General features: G+C 40.1%; 1 protein-coding gene across 1 annotated transcript in view; it reads left to right on the top strand.

Annotated features, from left to right (window-relative positions):
- Positions 1-254: 254 nt before the first annotated feature.
- PCDH17 (protocadherin 17) overlaps positions 255-18906 on the top strand; it is a 107192-nt gene continuing 88540 nt past the window's right edge. Inside the window, exon 1 of the mRNA XM_081547250.1 lies at positions 255-5270. Within this exon, the coding sequence (XP_081403376.1) occupies positions 2700-5270 (2571 nt within the window). The 5' untranslated portion in view covers positions 255-2699. The remainder of the gene's footprint in view (positions 5271-18906) is intronic.

Below are 18906 nucleotides of genomic sequence, written 5' to 3'. Positions count from 1 at the left end.
ACTCGGGGGACCCTGCGGCGAGGCCCGGGGTGCCCCCGCCGCGGCGAGCGCGGGGCTGGGCCAGCCCAGCCGGGCCCGGTCTCGCGGCTCTGATCAATGGCTCTGAGGCGCCGGGGCCGCAGGCCCCGCCCCCGCCGTCTTTCCGCCGCTCCCATTGGACGCGAGCCGGGGAGGCCGGGCCTGGCGCCTCGCGCCTATTGGCTGGCGGGGAATCAGTATCAATGTTTAAGCGGCGGCGTGAGGTGAATAGAGTCAGTCAGCGAGAGGCGCTGGGGAGAGAGCGGAGACTGCGAGCCCGGCAGATGCGGCAGCGGAGGGCGGCCGGGGGGACGCCGCTCCAACTGTTGAATTTTCACCTTTCTTTTCCACCGGTTCTGTGCCTGCGGACATGGATTTATTTGCTTTGAAATCCGCACGTCTTTCCCAGGCTGTGAGCTGATCCTGTCAGGCACCAGATTGAAAGAGACCACCCGTGACAGAAAAGGAGGAAAAAAAAAAAAAATAAGCCTCCACAACGGACTGCACAATTAACTACGCACACCAAGTACTGGACTTTGTGAATAGAAAATACAGACAGGAAAATCGTGAACTGTAATGCGGAGCTAAGCTGTGAACAGTCTCTGTAATCCAGATTTTTTTCTTTTTCTCACCCAAGACTCTGAATGATTTTGGGGTTCCTTTACGCCTAACAAAAAGGGAAGTTTTTTTTTTTCTTTTTTAAAATAAAAACACCTAGCAAAACAGACGCCTTGCTTTCCTGAGCCTCGGACTCCGGCAGAAAGAGGTAGAGTAAAAGTGCTGCTGGATTCAGCTTCACCTCCCTCCTCCCCTCCCTCCCTTTCTCTCGCTTTTTCTTTTTTCCCCAAACATGAATCTGGCTTTTCTTTCTGTAGAGTGAGTCAGAGAAAGCGTTAGGAAGAAGCCACAACTAATGTCTGTGAAGGGAGGACCATGAGGCGAGAGTGAATTCGATTCGTTCCGCTGCTTCTGACTCACCCGGCAGATAGGAACACCTGCATTTCTGGATGTGTCATTCTCGTTTGTCGAGGCGCCTCGAGAACCCGAGATAATGTGTAGACAGATCCGTGCCTAGCATCCCCTGGGCGGTAGCTCCCCGGGGCGGGTGCCCCTGGCTGGACCGTCGCGTCCGCAGCTCCTCGTCCGCTGCCCTCGCGACTCGCCCAGAGAGACTGCGAGAGCGAGACTGCAGAATGCATCACACCAAACCTTGATGTGTTCCTTTCATCCAGTCCACTACTAGTATAGAAAAAAAAAATTTGAAGAAAAAAGAAAAAGCCCGCACTTTATTCGCTTCAAATATTCACCACTTTTATTCCTCGCCAAGGTTTTCCTTTCTAGATGAAGAGGATTGGGAGGCAGGGCCATTGGAAGGAGATGCTGAATAGAAAGAAAAGAGAGGCACTTGACAGCCCAGCCCTGTGAATGCAGAGACTGTTTCCCTTCTAGCGAGAGACAGGGAGAGTGTGTGTGCGTTGACTGGGAGGGTGGCTCCCCCTTTCTTTTTATTCCGCCTCTCCCTCCCCCTTCAAATCTGCACAACCAACCATGAGTTGCCTGTTGATTTCCTTTCGCCTGGGAAGAAAAGCAAACTGGAATTAAACTGCAGGGAGAGAAGTCCTTGCTCGCGGGCAGAGAATGGGATGGTAGCGGCGGCTACTGGCTCAGCGTAGAGAAATCAGAGTGCGTTCTACCAACAGAGGCGGAGATACATCTCTACATTTTCCCCCTCCCAACAGACTCAAACCGCAAACGCTGATCAGGCTGTGGCTTCCTCGACTTGGGGGAGAGCCTTTTCCGAGGAAGAGAGGGAGGAGCCTCGTGGAGGGAGGAAACTACAAATCCGGACACTAGTTCTTTGCGCTGCATTTCCTCCCCTCCCTTCGGCTGCTCGGAACGGAGAGAGAGAAGGGGGGAAAAAAAACACCCTTGGCTTGGAGATGCAGTCTGCCGCCACCGCTGCCTCAGCTGCCAATGCAAGATTAGATCTCTAAATGCAGCAAAACACTGCCTGAAAACAGACCAACCCGCGAAGCAAGCAGACATTTCACAAGGCTCCAGGGAAGCTTCAATATATCTGACTCTCTCTCTCTCTCTCTTCGTTGTTCCCCATTCCCATCAATTTCATCACCGGAGAAGAGAAACAAGTAAGGATTTCACTTTCTGATCTGCCTAGAGACACACCTCCCAGCTCCCTCCCCCACCCGATGTGAAGAGCATTCCGGAGGCTTTAAAGCTGGAGTGGATTTGCAGCGCCCTAGCGGGAGTGAGGAAAACCTACGGATTCTTCAGCTCATTACCATCCTCCCCAGACGCGATTTCCTTCTTATCGCTGGTCTCATCGCTCAAGTTTGAGTCGCCCGAAGTCCAGCAGGGAGAGACAAAGCCCCGGGCTCGCCCCCAGCCGCAGGGAGCCTCCGCCTTGCTCGGTGCCCCTGCAGCTCCTCTGCACCGCTGCTCCCAGCCCTGTGCGGATCCTGTAGATCAACAGGTTCGGGGAACTTGAGCGGAATAAGGAGAGACCGCCGCGTGCCGCATCCCGGGAGCGAAGGGAAAAGAGGACCCAGCGACTTGTGGCTCGCGTCGGGCGCGCAAGCTGCGCCCGGGGCCCCGAGCTGGCGCTCACCCATCCGCTGGCCCCTCCAGTCCGGCTGCTTCTGCCAACACCCCGCCGGTCTGGGATGTACCTTTCCATCTGTTGCTGTTTCCTCCTATGGGCTCCTGCCCTGACGCTCAAAAACCTGAACTACTCAGTGCCGGAGGAGCAAGGGGCCGGCACAGTGATCGGCAACATCGGCAAGGATGCTCGACTGCAGCCCGGGCTTCCGCCTGCAGAGCGAGGCGGCAGCAGTGGCGGGCGAGGCAAGTCCAGCAGCTATCGGGTGCTGGAGAACTCGGCGCCGCACCTGCTGGACGTGGAAGCGGACAGCGGTCTCCTCTACACCAAGCAGCGCATTGATCGCGAGTCTCTGTGCCGCCACAACGCCAAGTGCCAGCTGTCCCTCGAGGTGTTCGCCAATGACAAGGAGATCTGTATGATCAAGGTAGAGATCCAGGACATCAACGACAATGCCCCCTCCTTCCCCTCGGACCAGATTGAGATGGATATCTCGGAGAATGCGGCCCCGGGCACCCGCTTCCCGCTCACCAGTGCGCACGACCCCGACGCCGGCGAGAACGGGCTCCGCACCTACCTGCTGACGCGCGACGACCACGGCCTGTTCGCGCTGGACGTCAAGTCCCGTGGCGACGGCTCCAAGTTCCCAGAGCTGGTTATCCAGAAGGCGCTAGACCGCGAGCAGCAGAACCATCACACTCTGGTGCTGACCGCCCTGGACGGCGGCGAGCCGCCGCGCTCCGCCACCGTGCAGATCAACGTGAAAGTGATTGACTCGAACGACAACAGCCCCGTCTTCGAGGCGCCCTCCTATCTGGTGGAGCTGCCCGAAAACGCCCCGCTGGGCACCGTGGTCATTGATCTGAACGCCACCGACGCCGACGAGGGTCCCAACGGCGAAGTGCTCTACTCTTTCAGCAGCTACGTGCCCGACCGCGTGCGGGAGCTCTTCTCCATCGACCCTAAGACCGGCCTGATCCGGGTCAAGGGCAACCTGGACTATGAGGAGAACGGGATGCTGGAGATCGACGTGCAGGCCCGAGACCTGGGTCCCAACCCCATCCCGGCCCACTGCAAGGTCACGGTGAAGCTCATCGACCGCAACGACAACGCGCCGTCCATCGGTTTCGTCTCCGTGCGCCAGGGGGCGCTGAGCGAGGCGGCCCCGCCCGGCACCGTCATCGCCCTGGTGCGGGTCACCGACCGAGACTCGGGCAAGAACGGGCAGCTGCAGTGCCGGGTCCTGGGAGGAGGCGGGCCGGGCGGCGGCGGCGGCCTGGGCGGTCCGGGAGGCTCCGTGCCCTTCAAGCTGGAGGAGAACTACGACAACTTCTTCACGGTGGTGACCGACCGCCCTCTGGACCGCGAGACCCAGGACGAGTACAACGTGACGATCGTGGCGCGGGACGGGGGCTCGCCTCCACTCAACTCCACCAAGTCGTTCGCCGTCAAGATTCTGGACGAGAATGACAACCCGCCTCGTTTCACGAAGGGACTCTATGTGCTGCAGGTGCACGAAAACAACATCCCCGGAGAGTATCTGGGCTCGGTGCTGGCCCAGGACCCCGACCTGGGCCAAAACGGCACCGTGTCCTATTCCATCCTGCCCTCGCACATCGGCGACGTGTCCATCTACACCTACGTGTCCGTGAACCCCACCAACGGGGCCATCTACGCCCTGCGCTCCTTTAACTATGAGCAGACCAAGGCATTTGAGTTCAAGGTGCTTGCTAAGGACTCCGGGGCGCCCGCGCACTTGGAGAGCAACGCCACGGTGAGGGTGACGGTGCTAGACGTGAATGACAACGCTCCGGTGATCGTGCTGCCCACGCTGCAGAACGACACGGCCGAACTGCAGGTGCCGCGCAACGCCGGCCTGGGCTACCTGGTGAGTACCGTGCGCGCCCTCGACAGCGACTTCGGCGAGAGCGGGCGCCTCACCTACGAGATCGTGGACGGGAACGACGACCACCTGTTTGAAATCGACCCATCCAGCGGCGAGATCCGCACACTGCACCCCTTCTGGGAGGACGTGACGCCAGTGGTGGAGCTGGTCGTGAAGGTGACGGACCACGGCAAGCCCACCCTGTCCGCGGTGGCCAAGCTCATCATCCGCTCGGTGAGCGGCTCCTTGCCCGAGGGCGTTCCCCGGGTGAACGGCGAGCAGCGCCACTGGGACATGTCGCTGCCGCTCATCGTGACCCTGAGCACCATCTCCATCATCCTCCTAGCGGCCATGATCACCATCGCTGTCAAGTGCAAGCGCGAGAACAAGGAGATTCGCACTTACAACTGCCGCATCGCTGAGTACAGCCACCCGCAGCTGGGCGGGGGCAAGGGCAAGAAGAAGAAGATCAACAAGAACGATATCATGCTGGTGCAGAGCGAGGTGGAGGAGAGGAACGCCATGAACGTCATGAACGTGGTGAGCAGCCCCTCCCTGGCCACCTCCCCCATGTACTTCGACTACCAGACGCGCCTGCCGCTCAGCTCGCCCCGGTCCGAGGTGATGTATCTCAAACCGGCCTCCAACAACCTGACTGTTCCCCAGGGCCACGCGGGCTGCCACACCAGCTTCACCGGACAAGGGACTAACGCGAGCGAGACCCCAGCCACGCGGATGTCCATAATTCAGGTAGGAGACTTTTAGCATCCCTGGGACTTCACTTTCTTGCTGGCTTGGGGAGCTGTCCTGAAACCTTTGAAACAGGACGAGCCACACTGCCAGCAGCTGTGAGAGGGGCACTTACTAGGATTTCCACTTTGGCCACTGCCTGCACAATATATTCTACACATAACCCCTCCCGTGTGAATAGTCGAAAATCTACAAGGTGTAAAATGCCTTACTTTTGTTGCATTTAAACGTTTATTTTTATAGGTTTTAAAATGTTACCCAGGTTCAGTGTTCACAGTTTATTTTACTTTGCTGGTTTGCATTTCTCTCCACAACACAGGATTACTAGAGTAGAACATTTTTTTTCAGTTAATTCACTTAAAATTTTTGTATTTCATTAAAAAAAAATCTGATGATGAAAGAAATGTACTCCCCAATATTAAGTAGTTAACTACTTTTTAAAAGAAGCTAACTACTCAAGTACAGCATAGCAACCAATAACCAGTCAGAATTTTCAGAGCCTGAATCAATATCAGTTTTTACCACCACCCCCAAAATCAGTGTTTCTATTTAAAAAGTATTCTAAAGGACACAAATCTCATGAATTCTTCAGCTGAAACTGCAGACAGTGCATTAGTGTAGCTTAAGCTTACAAATGTGGATTATACTCTGAAGATCTTTGAGAAACTTGAAAAAACATAGGCTCTAGATATAACTTGTATATATCTATGAACAGTTTATATTTATTCTGTCCTGTGATTTTCCTGATCTGTTTCCTTACAGTCATTGAGAGATGAGCAGAGCACACTAGAGGGGTGGTCTCATTGTCTGCTGTGAAAACAGGAGGCAAAGTTGCACTAAAGGCATCTGTACCAAAAAGAATTCCAGGATGCATTTAGTTTGCATACTGCATATTTTCAGTATATCTAAGTGATATTTAATATATATCAGATAGTAGATTCACATTATTGGTATATGAAAAAAAAGACTAACTGACCCAGCATGGGCACTAGACTAACAAAAGCAGTTGACTGTACTGTGTTTACTTACCACCTAGTTTCTTTATCTACTGTTGAGTTGTGTCACAAAAACAAACTTAATTTTTGCTTATCAATGTGTGTTGCTAAAGATTACTCTGGATGAGCAATACTTGCAATTTGAAATTGAGTTTACTGAAAGTGACATTTTGGGAGGAAAATTAGTTTGGGGCAAATGAGAATAATTTGCTCAGAATTTTGTGCTTTGAAAAAACAAATACCTTTTTAGTGACACTTGACTCAGAAATGTTTTGGTTTTTTTTTTAGAAATTTTTTGTTATTAAAAACATTTATTTTTATAAAACGGAGTAGTAGAATTTCATAATCTTATCATATTAAACAGAAGTGTAACAAATAGTAAAACTCAGCAAAACAGTTTCTTATAATATTTTAATGTTCTTGTAAAGCAGACTCATACTGGACACTACTGAATACTAGAGTATCCACTGCAGTTTTAAATCCCACTTTTTACAGTATTTACTATACACCAGTAATCGTGATTTTTGGAGATCTCTATAAAACTGAACAAGAAATTTCTCCCATGAAAAATTATAGTTTCCATGAAAGTCTATGTGTAAAACTGGTATTTATGATAATTTCTATAAATACACTTGTTATATACTTTTCTTATAGTTTTACTATTGACAGTTAAAAAGATATCACACAGGGTTGATGTTTAATCTTCCACTTCAAGTACTATGAGTTGAATTCTTATTTAGTGTCCAATAAGAATGAAGTTTGTGCAGTGAAATTCTCAGCAAGCCTGATTCCTGATCAGTTTAGGGAGGAGCAATCTTGGGTGGAAGTACCCAGGAGGCTTTGATGGACAGGGGTCCCTGTACAGTGTTTACACCATACTGTTCTTGAAGCTGGCCATTGCCCGAGGGACAGATGATGATTCCTCTCATTAGCAGTAAAACTTGAGCCAGAGCAAATCACACACACACACACACACACACACACACACACACACACACACATACACAAGGCTGGGGAGAGAGAGTTTAAACAGAAAACAAAGGAGGCAAACTTCTTGTTTTCCTGCTATTACCCTTCTTCTGGAATCTTACTTCATGCCATAAAGACACAGGATAAGTTCACGTTCTTGAAATGGTTTCCAACCTGGCTCAGTTGCCCATATTGCTTCTACCCTGGAAATGTCCTCAATATACAATGTTAAAATAGGCTCTTTTGTTTTCTATTGCGTTTTTGCAGTCTTATAAGGGATGCCTTTTAAGTTCCTAATATGTTAATTTCCTTTTAAGTGTGTCAGGTTTTTCTCAGTGCCTATTATGGGGAACAGAGCAAATTGAGTACAGTGACCTTGCTTTTTTTTCTTTCTTTTTTAAACTAGTGTGCTGCACTTTGTGCTGAAGTGACATGCTCAAATTAAAGTGTTCAGGCATCCCATATTCTTGTTTCATTTATTAGTGTGTGTTTATTTAACACAGCCTGCTGAGAAAACATACTATTAAACCTGTGTATTTCTGAAGGAAAAATTTTAATCCACAGAATACAGATGGACTGGGAGCTACTGGGTCTGGTTTATCTTTATTTTCCAGCATCTTGGGTGCTGTTTGGAATATTCCCAGTGTATTTCTATTGATGAAATGAAAAAAAAATCATACTGTTTTGAGATACACTGTTAAAGGGTGGTGAAATGAAATTTAGGAACTTTGGGATTTATAAGACTCATGTTACAGCTCAAATTAAAATTTCTCAAAAGATTTTGTGTGAGTTGCAGCCTCTGAAATTTTAGGATTAATATCTATAGATTTTTTGGCATGAATTTTTATTGAGAATAGATGCTGAAAAATCATGTAAGCTGGTGTAAAAACAGTGGTTTGTGAAAAAGTATTTTATTGCCGATTTTCTTCAAGTTTCTCAGCCCACATAAAGTCAATCTACGAAGTGTTCAAATAATTGACTAGTGATTAAAACATCCTCAGTAGTGTGAATCATAATACAATATTACTATAATGAAATATCTTATTAACTTTAAAACCACAAAAGTAATTTGGAAGAAAACAGGAACACAGATTTTGTGGTCGGTTAGACAAATAGATTATTACACAAATTTATAAAACCACTCTTCATCAGAGCAGTTTTCATGTGAATTATTTCATAGTTTAGTATGAGAATCTAAAATCAAGTGGAGGTCATTACTAATTGTCATGAGTTACTGCTAAAGGTGACTTATCAAGAATTATTTATTAGGTAGCTGGTAAATTTTCCACAGGTGTTTCAAATGATGGCCTGGTTGCGAAGAGGGAGGAGGCTGGGGACTCCTCACTGGTGGGAGAATTTCCAGTTTTGTTCGAACATCTGTGTTTTCAGGTTTTTTTTTTTTTGGTAGCGCATAAAATGTAGTCATCTTAATATGCTGTCATAGAAGAAAATATGTTAAGCCAACAGAATAAGATATCCTAAAATAAATTTTTGAAAGGAATACATTGTTATACAGAGTTTTACAGTTCAATTTTAAAAGATTCACATCTGGTTGACTTTAGACTTTTTATCCTGGAAGAGGAAATCCTTTTGATATACCTGGATGGCCTTTTCAATAAAAGTGAATTAAACATATGAAAATACCTTCAGTCAATCCAAATACATAAAAATGAGATTGAGGCATAGAGGACTTAAGTATCATAATGTAGATAATAAACTCAGTATCTTAGAATGAAAGGGTGAAAGGCAAAATACACCTTTCCTAGCAACATTAACCGTTGTCTGTCTCATTCCTACTTTGCCAATACAAGAAATTTTTGGCTTGGGGCCTGGATGAGTTCTCAAGACCACGATTTTCAAAACTTCATACTCTGGTATGGTAGGCATTTCAGTAACAAGCACAAAGTATGTGAATAACTTTCATTCATAATTTTAAAGAATCTTTTGTAGTGTTATTCCAAGATGAAACAGTTTTATTAGTTACATGCACTTATTTCCATAAACTTGATATACATCTCTATTTCTAGGGTTTGTGATGGGCTGAGTAGGAAGGGAATATCTCTATCTTACTGCATGCCTCTAGAATTATCTTGTCCGATTGCATTTTTTAAAGTTTTTTAAAAAATAGGTTTAAGTTCTACTTCAAATTCACATGAATGCACAATCATAAAACATACCTTTCTGTTTTTGAAATTGAAGTGTTAGTCGCTCATTCACGTCCGACTCTGCAACCCCATGGATTATGGCTCACCAGGCTCCTCCGTCCATGGAATTCTCCAGGCAAGAATAATGGAGCAGGTTGCCATTCCCTTCTCCAGGGGATCTTCCCAAACCAGAGTTTGAACCTGTGTCTCCTGCATTATATGCAGATTCTTTACCATCTTAGCCACCAGGGAAGCTGGCTTCCTGTTTTTACTATATATTAAAAATAGTACAAATAAAGTAGGAATAAACTTTAAAAGATACTCAGCAGTTAAGGTGGTTTGAGTTTCCTTGGAGAGAGTTTAAAATTCAAATTATTATCATTCTTAATATGTTATTATTTTTATTGTTAGTTTTGTGTGTGCTTTTGAAAATCTCAGCTGCAGTGTAAATCTCTGTGCATTTCTCTATCTTATAATAAATAAAAAAAACAAAAGTCATAATATTTTTACTATATGAACTAGAACCCCAAGGCTCATTTTAAGTATCAGAGATTTTGGATGGCATCACCGACTCAATGGACATGGGTTTGGGTGGACTCCGGGAGCTGGTGATGGACAGGGAGGCCTGGCATGCTGCGATTCATGGGGTCGCAAAGAGTTGGACATGACTGAGCAACTGAACTGAACTGATCTAACTGCTCATGAGGTAATAGCTTCTTTAGCCATTATTTTTTAGTTTTCAAGAAAATTTTCAAAATATTAGCTTGATAGTACTTTATTATCTTTAAGGTCTTATTCTTACATTTTTATCATCTTTTAAAATGTAAGAGTGAAATGATTTTTAATTTTATTTAAGTTCTTTGAGTGACTTCTACAATTTTTCTTGAATTCTATGAGTGAATTTTGTAATATCAAGAAATACTATTATATAGAAATCAGCACAGAGGATTTTATTCTTGGCATCTTGTTATTTAAGGCTGTGTGCATCATAAAATATAGCAGGCCATAGAAAAGCATGCTCTAAAATTCCTATTTCAACTGCCTGAACATATTTTTAGTCAAGAAAATAAATTTACATGTTCTAAAGCATTACCTGTTGCCTATAACTATATTGATCAAGTCAAACTCAAAAAGTAAAATAACTTATTTTCCAAAAACTTTTCTTTATAAAGTTGCTCTTACATTTTATTCACTTTTTATGATGCATAGATACACATTTATATATGAGGGTAAAATAAATGTTATTTTTAAAATAATCCCAAATATTACCTATTAAAAGACTAAGAAATATACATATTTAAATCTGTAGATAAATATTTAATACTGTTGAAACGAATAATATTTATACTTTATCATGTTTCACTACTATTGTAAGGTTTCAGATTTTTCACTGTTAGTGCTGCTTATGTAATAAATGTGGTAGAAATACATCTATATAAGTAAGAAATGTAAATTAAGAAAATATTAAAAAAAGATTTAAGGTTAATAAAGGTTTACATGCCTTAATTCAGTGAAGGTTGGCTCTGCCCATATTTATGAAAATGTGAACATTCAAACTTCCTGGCAAAATTAATGTATGCATATACATGTGTATATGTCCTCACATTGTCAGTATAATGTACATAAAGGGTCAAGCACAAATATTAGCCCATTTTTATATTTTTTTATTTCAAAGATAGTTTTCTTTTCTAGGATGAACTCAAACCTTTCTTTTTCCTTGAAAATATTTTTAAACTTGATAATCTCACTGTTTAAAGCTTCAAACATTTTGAAGTTCCTTAAAATAGAGGCAGTTATTCCAGAGTAGTTCAGAAAGAACTGACTTTCAGTGGCCAGTAGGTTGGAGTTTATCTAGATTGGGCTCAGATGGTAAAGAATCTGCCTGCAATGTGGGAAACCCAAGTTTTCTAATTCTTTGGGGAGTGTGGTAGGGTGGCTAGAGGCACTGTGCGAGTATATGCTGGGAGCCTGCTGATGAAACCAGAGGGGGAGGGTGAAGCCACTGGAACTGGTCTCATGCCAGTCAGGAAGTGAAACTTAACTCCCCTATGTTGAGAAGTCTTGCAATACACTCAATAGTGGGTAAATTCTTACAAATGCACCTGCTAATTGTGATTTTAGTCATTGCTTCAGAATGTATTCCCCTCAGTGATGCTTCTGTTTAATAAATCCCACTGGGCATTATCTTAAACCCATCTTTTAGTAAAGTCATTAGGGAGAGGGTGTTTTTTTTTTTTCTATTGAATTCCTTCAACCAATGACTGTCTATTTGTTAGAGACTAACATAATGGTCATCTTGCCTATCAATTTGAAGATAGTGTTGACTTCTGACACCCATCTACAAAACACTTTTAAATCTTCATTGGACCTACACTAACCTATTGTCAACCTGTTTTAGCAAAGAAGACGTTGACAAGAATTCCCTTCAAAGGCACACGGTATTTTACAGTTAGGCATAGCTTTCACCACTAGCTTTGACAGTGATGTATTGCTATCCTTTGGTCTCCTGAAATAAATTATCTTATAATAAAGAAGTTCTTAATGGCATCAACATTCTGTCCTGTGACTAAGCAGAAGCCTGTTCTTGCTTCCTTGCTACTGCAAAGTGTAAATTCAGTATTTTTAAGGTAAAGCAAAAAAAAAAAGTAACAAAATACAGATGCAAAGTTGTGGAGTGTGGGAGGCATTTTTCACTCTTGTGCACTGTATTCTTCCAGTGATAGACTGTAAAATTGGTTTCAGAGAGTGTTTGAGAGAATCTATTGATATACCTGTGACACACTTCTATTCGTCTGTTCTGATCCTAGTGACACTGGTATTTGTAGGTTCTGCCCTGGATCTATTCCAGGGAGTTTTATTGTAGTGAAATGACTCTTACAGTTCATTGAGCATCTAGCATAACTGTGCTAAATATGATTGGCACGTTTGCATATATTTATTCAAAAAATAAGGCAGTTAAACAGCATAATTATGGGAAAATGAATCATAACAATAAAAGACCATTTAAGTCAACAAGCTTTGTGATCAAAGGATAAATACAGGTTGGATAAATTAGACTTTAGATGTAACTAATCTACATAAATAGACTTTTTTTCTGATTAGGGGAATGGAATATATTAAAATAATTTAATGGTATAAGAAATGCATTTTATTTCATACATTATGAAATATTTAAAGATTTGAGTTATTTTCTTTATATTTCTATTCTCTGAAATGGTCGTGAACCATATTTGTGTTGAATGAAAAACAGGCAAGGTAAAGATGGCTATTATCTTGTAAACTTTCGTTTGGTAGAATACACGCTGTAAGAAAAATATTTATTTTTTAAGCTTGTAATATTTTTGATTGATTTTTAATTAGTGAAACATATTAAAGGGACAATTTAGAGGCAAATTTCTTGTTTACTTCTTCTATTAACTAGAAGCAGCCTTTGTAGAATATGAAAGTGTGAACATTAAAGGTCTATTTCATGTTTTCAAAGCTATATATTCATTATCATTTTGTAGATATATGCTGTTTTCAAGAAATACTAGACACATGTTTGTAAATTATATTAATATGGATATATATAATATGGATAATGACTATATTCTCAACTTTTCTAATGCTATTTTGATGGCATATTTATTTTTAAGTGATAGGTTTAACTTACATGACTCAACTGATTTCTTTCCAACAACTGTGGTGCTTAGGTATGTTTTCTTAAGCTTCACTTGGTGGTAACTTTAAAAATGTAATTTAAGCATAAGTCATCAACTGGTATAGTTTTACAATATTTCTACCTGAATCAGTAATCATTGTTAAATAATGATTGAATTATACTTATACCTAGAATTTTCATGTCCTCCAATTCAGTAAAACTCAAATTAAAATATATACATATATCCCAAATTTTGATAGCTTTTATAAAGCAGAATCACAATTATTTTATTATAGGAAGAAATGTTCACAGGGTCAAAATTTCATTTTTATTTTTAGAATCCAATTTTAGGCAATCAATGTCTTAGAAAAATTTTTAATTTTTATTTATGTGTAGTACAAACATTTGTATCAGTTTTGAGATGCAAAGCTATAGTTTTCACCCTTACAATATATTATTCCTTTTATTTTCACAGATTCCCTTGTAAAAACCTTTGCTAAAAGCTCTTTATTTTATTTTGCACACAGCATATTTTAACAGAATATACTGAGATTATTTTAGGGCTGAATGTTTGATAAATTTTTGCTATTTTTCCACAATACCAGAACAACTGCATATATATATATATATATAAAAATATATATGTAAACAACTCACTTATAATTGCCACGAGAAGGATTATCCATCCACAGTATGAGGTTACCAAAATGCACTTTTACTGATGTCCCAATTTCAGTAGATGAGGTAACAGTAAGAAGCTAGAATGTTTGAGAAATAATATGTTTAAAATCTTAGAAAAACTTGCTAGAAAAAAATGTTATCCTTTAGTATTTTTGAAAAAAAAAGAAAAGACATAGCTTTAAAAAGAGAATATTTTCCATTTCAAACTTGGCAATTGTTTAGTTATGCATCTTTTATAAATATTAGTTATAAAAATTTCTGGGCAACTTGAAAAATAATTAGTTTTGATTTCAATAGTTCTATCAGCAAAAACCCAGGAAATTGCTCGATATTGGTGACTTCTATTACTGTGTCTTCTTAGGACACAAAATTTCTATTTTGCTTTGGCAGTTTTGCATCTGTTTTAAAATAGTTTATCCCTAATCGACTTAATGCACTAATAATATGAATAAGAGGAATAACCATGAATAACCATGCAAAATGAAAGACAAATCAACCATCTATCATGGCAAGCATTCCCATTAACACAGAATTAAAGATTGTGTGCAAACTTGCCTTCACATAGATTTAAGGCAAGACACTTGACTGCTTTATGTTTATTATTTTAGCTTTGGATGACCTTGTGTAGCATTAATGAATTGTTTTTTTTCTTTTTGTTTTAAACCAACCCTTACTCTCTTACTTTAATCTTGATTGATTAAATCAGAAATTTCTGATTAATGAGAAATGTTTGAAGATATAGGTGACTCCTACTTGGCATGGCATAGGCATGGAGTGCATTTGTAATTTTAGGAGCAATGAAAATATATTGATGCTAATGCATGAATCTAATTGTAGGATAAAGACACTTTATTGAGAGAAGATATTATATGAAAAATAGGAAATATTTTGATACAATACATAGGTTGAAAAAAATAGTTTATAACTTTATACTTTAAGCATTGGCAGATGCACAGATAGTAATTATTAGATAAATTTCCAGATCCTGACCTTCCAGGAAGGCTAGTATTTATTCTTAGATGATAATAAGGCAGAAAATTAGGGAACTATCTTAGCAAACAAATCCCACTCCCAGTCAAGATAAGGTTACTGACAAAAGCCTATTCTGCAGTGTGGCCCTCACATCAGCTGTGCCAATACCAACAAATGAAGCAAAATGACTAAGCTGGGAGAAACAAGACAGGGAATACATTTAAGGAGACTTTTTTTTTTCTGATTTTGAACAATAGGTTTTCCATGATTTTTTTCTTTTTTATAATCGAGACAATTACATAGTAATTTGGGTTAGAATGCATGCCCAGTTCCCCGTTTCAAAACCCAATTTGTTACCACCTGTGGCTATTTCTATTAAAAAAAAAAAACATAATTACTATGAGTCTCAGCAGTCTTAGAGTAAATTTTTGCAATTACAATGCTTCCCTTGGGCTGATGTGTGAAAATGGCAGATTAATTCCTGCCAGGATCTTTCTGTTCCTTGTGCATTTTTAGTTTTGGTGTTGCCTGCTTATTAAAGTGACTCTGTTTGCTCTGGTTAAAGGTTATGTCAGTGTTTCCATAATAAATCTCTAGAAATGAAGATTCACAAGTCAGCCATTAAATTTTGCCTTAGGTGAAAAGTTGACATGTAACGCCCCAGCAGAGGAGTAGTTATTTTCCATCGCACTCTGTTGCTGGGTTAAGTTTGAAGTAAATGGTAGCAGGACCATTTGACAGTGTTGAAAAAGCAGGACTTAGACTAGCAGGCAAAAAGAAAAGTGCAGTCTTTTGAACTATGAAATAATATCTAATCAACAGAAGCTGATGGAAGTATTTTAATTCTGTGCTTCATCTCTAGCTACTTAATGCATACGATTTTTAAAGAGCCACAATAAAAATATCGAGGCTGGATAGTTAACAAGAGATTTAACACTCTACCAATTTCCATTCATTCCTTCTTTTCATTATGATGTGTAAAGTGAAAGTGTTAGACACTCAATCATGTCCAGCTCTGCAACCTCATGGACTGTAGTAGCCCGCCAGTCTCTGTCCATGGAATTCTCCAGGCAAGAAGACTGGAATGGGTTGCTATTCCCTTCTCCAAGGGATCTTCCCTACACAGGGATCAAATCCTGGTCTCCTGCTTTGCAAGCAGATTCTATACTATCTGAGCCACCATGGAAGCCCTGAGATGAGTAAACTATATTCTTAATAAAGACCTAATTGATCTACACACAAAATAACTGGTGTTATTAAGTTTGAATAGTTTTGAATCTCTGGCTCAGTGTTATAACTCTTATTCATAACGTTAATTTATCACAAAGTGGTCTAGATAGGAAAATGCTTGAAGACAGTGATCACATCCATCTTGTTTGTCTTTGTAGCTGACAGAACCTAACATAGTTTAATACGTAGTAGGCATTTAAAATATGAATTATTTGTGATGTCATATGATCACTGATCAGATGTGAGCCGGGGCTTAGATTCAAACCTAGAAGTTATTAAGGTTAAAGCTGATGTTGTTTATAGAAACATGCTGAAATATTGATCTGTTGGTAAATAATGTATTTGAAGGTGGCCTATTTGATAATTTTTATTCATAGTTATTCCATTTTTAATAACTGCATTGAAAATTTCTATAAGTTATACTGATAATATTGCCAGTCCATGGGAAGAAAACAGGTGGTCAAGGTTCACAATTTCCACAATGTGTTTATATTTATGTGTGTAGATATATAAATATGGGCTTCCCAGGCGGCACTCGTGGTAAAGAACCCACTTGCCAATGAGGGAGACTTAAGAGATGAAAGTTCAATTCTTAGGTCAGGAAGATCTCCTGGAGGAGGGCATGGCAAAACACTCCAGTGTTCTTGCCTGGAGAATCCCATGGACAGAGGAGGCTGGTGGGCTATAGTCCATAGAGTGGCAAAGAGTCAGACACAACTGGAGTGACTTAGTATGCAGGCATATATAAATATAAATATAAATGTAAATGTAAATATAAATATAAATATATATGTATATGTTATCTCTAATTTACATCATATCAACAGAAACAGTGTTGGTCAGAATATCCTTCTTTTGTTCTATCACTTGGTATGGTTTATAAAATACTGAAACTATGCAATTCAGATGTTATATGTTAATATGTTTTATGTTATAAAGATGTCAGATGTTATACATGTCAAGGCTTTGAAAACCCCACAGCTGTAGTAAACTAAGAAACTAGAGATTTTCCTGGCAGTGGTGAAGAATCCATTTTACAATGTAGGGGATGCAGGTTCTATCCCTACTTGAGAAACTAAGGTCCCACACACTACTGAGAAGCTAAGCCTGTGTACCACACCAAATCAATAAATTCAATAAAGACTAAAAAAAGAAACTAATGTGATCCTTTTTTCTATGTTTTAATTTTAAGATAATTATATGTATAGAGACTCCAAAAGTGTATTTATTTTCTAAATTAAGTTTTAATAAAATGAAATTATAGATAAATGGTAACTAGTAAATTTTGATTCAATTTATTTGTATTTATTGACATCTAATTTTATGAGTTAATCATTTTCGTACCAGCCATTTGCCATGTATAAATGGGAGAAGAAAATCACTATGGGCAGTTATCAAATTCATGTAGTAATAATAACCCAATTTACAAAACTTTTCTTAAAATTTCAGAATCTATCTTATGTAGGTAATATGATATTTCAGTTCACATATTGGGGAAACGTAAATTACACATTCATGTAAACAGTATTTTCCCATTTCAGTACTGTTGTTTAAAATGCATCCACACTCTTCAGAGTTGTTCAAGCCATAATCATTAATTCAAAAGTAAGTCACAAAATATTTTAAAGAGCTCTTAACTGAAATACTTTACTGCCAATGCAGGAGATGCAAGAGACGCAGGTTTATTCCGTGCGTTGGGAAGATCCCTTGGAGTAGGAAATGGCAACCCATTCCACTATTCTTGCATGGAAAATCCATGGACAGAAGAGCCTGGCAGGTTACAGTCGTTAGGGCTGCAAACAGTCAGACAGACTAAATGCACACATGCATACACACATTGCTTTTAAACTATTACAGGACTTAATTACTATTTATCTGAATTTTAAATTTTAATGGCAAAATTCAGGTCAAACAATAAAGAGACTTGGTGGAATAAAGGCTTCAAGCAGAATGAATTTTCACACCATATTACAAATTTAATTATTCTCATTTGACAGAAGAGTCAAGATTCAAAATGATGGAAAAAAACATTGGAAAGAAGCATAGAAATATAAATTTAGGAAGTTTAGAATTCATTGTCAACTACCATTTATGAAAAAGCAAAAGACTTTCATAAAGAGTAAACTAACAGTGTCAAATATTACATCGATTAGCCTATAAATAATAAGTTCTCAATGGGGATATTTATATTCACAATTATATAAACATTATAGTTCAAGTCCATCTATAAATTCACCCTGGAATAGTTGTTATTTGGGGGGAAGAAGGCCCATCAACAGTCAGTGCTGTTCTGTCCAGGTGAGCAGTCAGGCTGGGTCTTGATTCATGGCACCACTGGATGCCAAAGGCCCATGTATCCAGGGCAGATATTCCCCTACACAGTGGATCCAAGCTGGACCTGAAATATTAATATTTCATAATCTGTATGAATTTTACTTCTTTCCAGAATATGCTTGTTCTTGAACTATCATATGTGTTTTTGTTTTTTTTTTTTTAAAGAATACAGCTGAGAAATCTTCTGGACAGGTGACTTCCAAATAATGTTGGTAGAATGTGAATGTTTTGTAAATGTACTAGTTTTCATGAGTTTAATTTCTTTTCACATAAAATCAAATAATCTAAACACAAGTGTTATCTGTTTAAATTTCTCAAAAAGTTGTTTAAATAACTGAAAAGTATCATCAAAACACATAATTTGAGTGAAGCAAATGGAAAAAAATTACTTTTTATATTTTATACTGATCTGTTCTAATTCTTTTCTTCTTATGTTTGCCCTCTGATATCTTTTCTGTGATATCCATTCAGAAAACATATTTTTACGTGGATAGCTTAAGAACCTTCTACATTTATGTATAACTTAAATATTTTAAAATATGTATATATATTTAAAAGAATATATATATATACACATATATATACTTATATATATATATGTGTATATATATATATAGGTTGATGAGACCGTGGTGGTATTTCTCATCAAATTAGTACTTAACTGTACAATT

The sequence above is a fragment of the Giraffa tippelskirchi genome, chromosome 12 (genome assembly GCF_054371585.1).
Source record: "Giraffa tippelskirchi isolate mGirTip1 chromosome 12, T2T-mGirTip1v1.2.pri, whole genome shotgun sequence".
Lineage (NCBI taxonomy): Eukaryota > Metazoa > Chordata > Mammalia > Artiodactyla > Giraffidae > Giraffa > Giraffa tippelskirchi.
The sequence above is the reverse complement of the archived record's forward strand: the minus strand, read 5'-3'. Positions and strand labels throughout refer to the sequence as shown.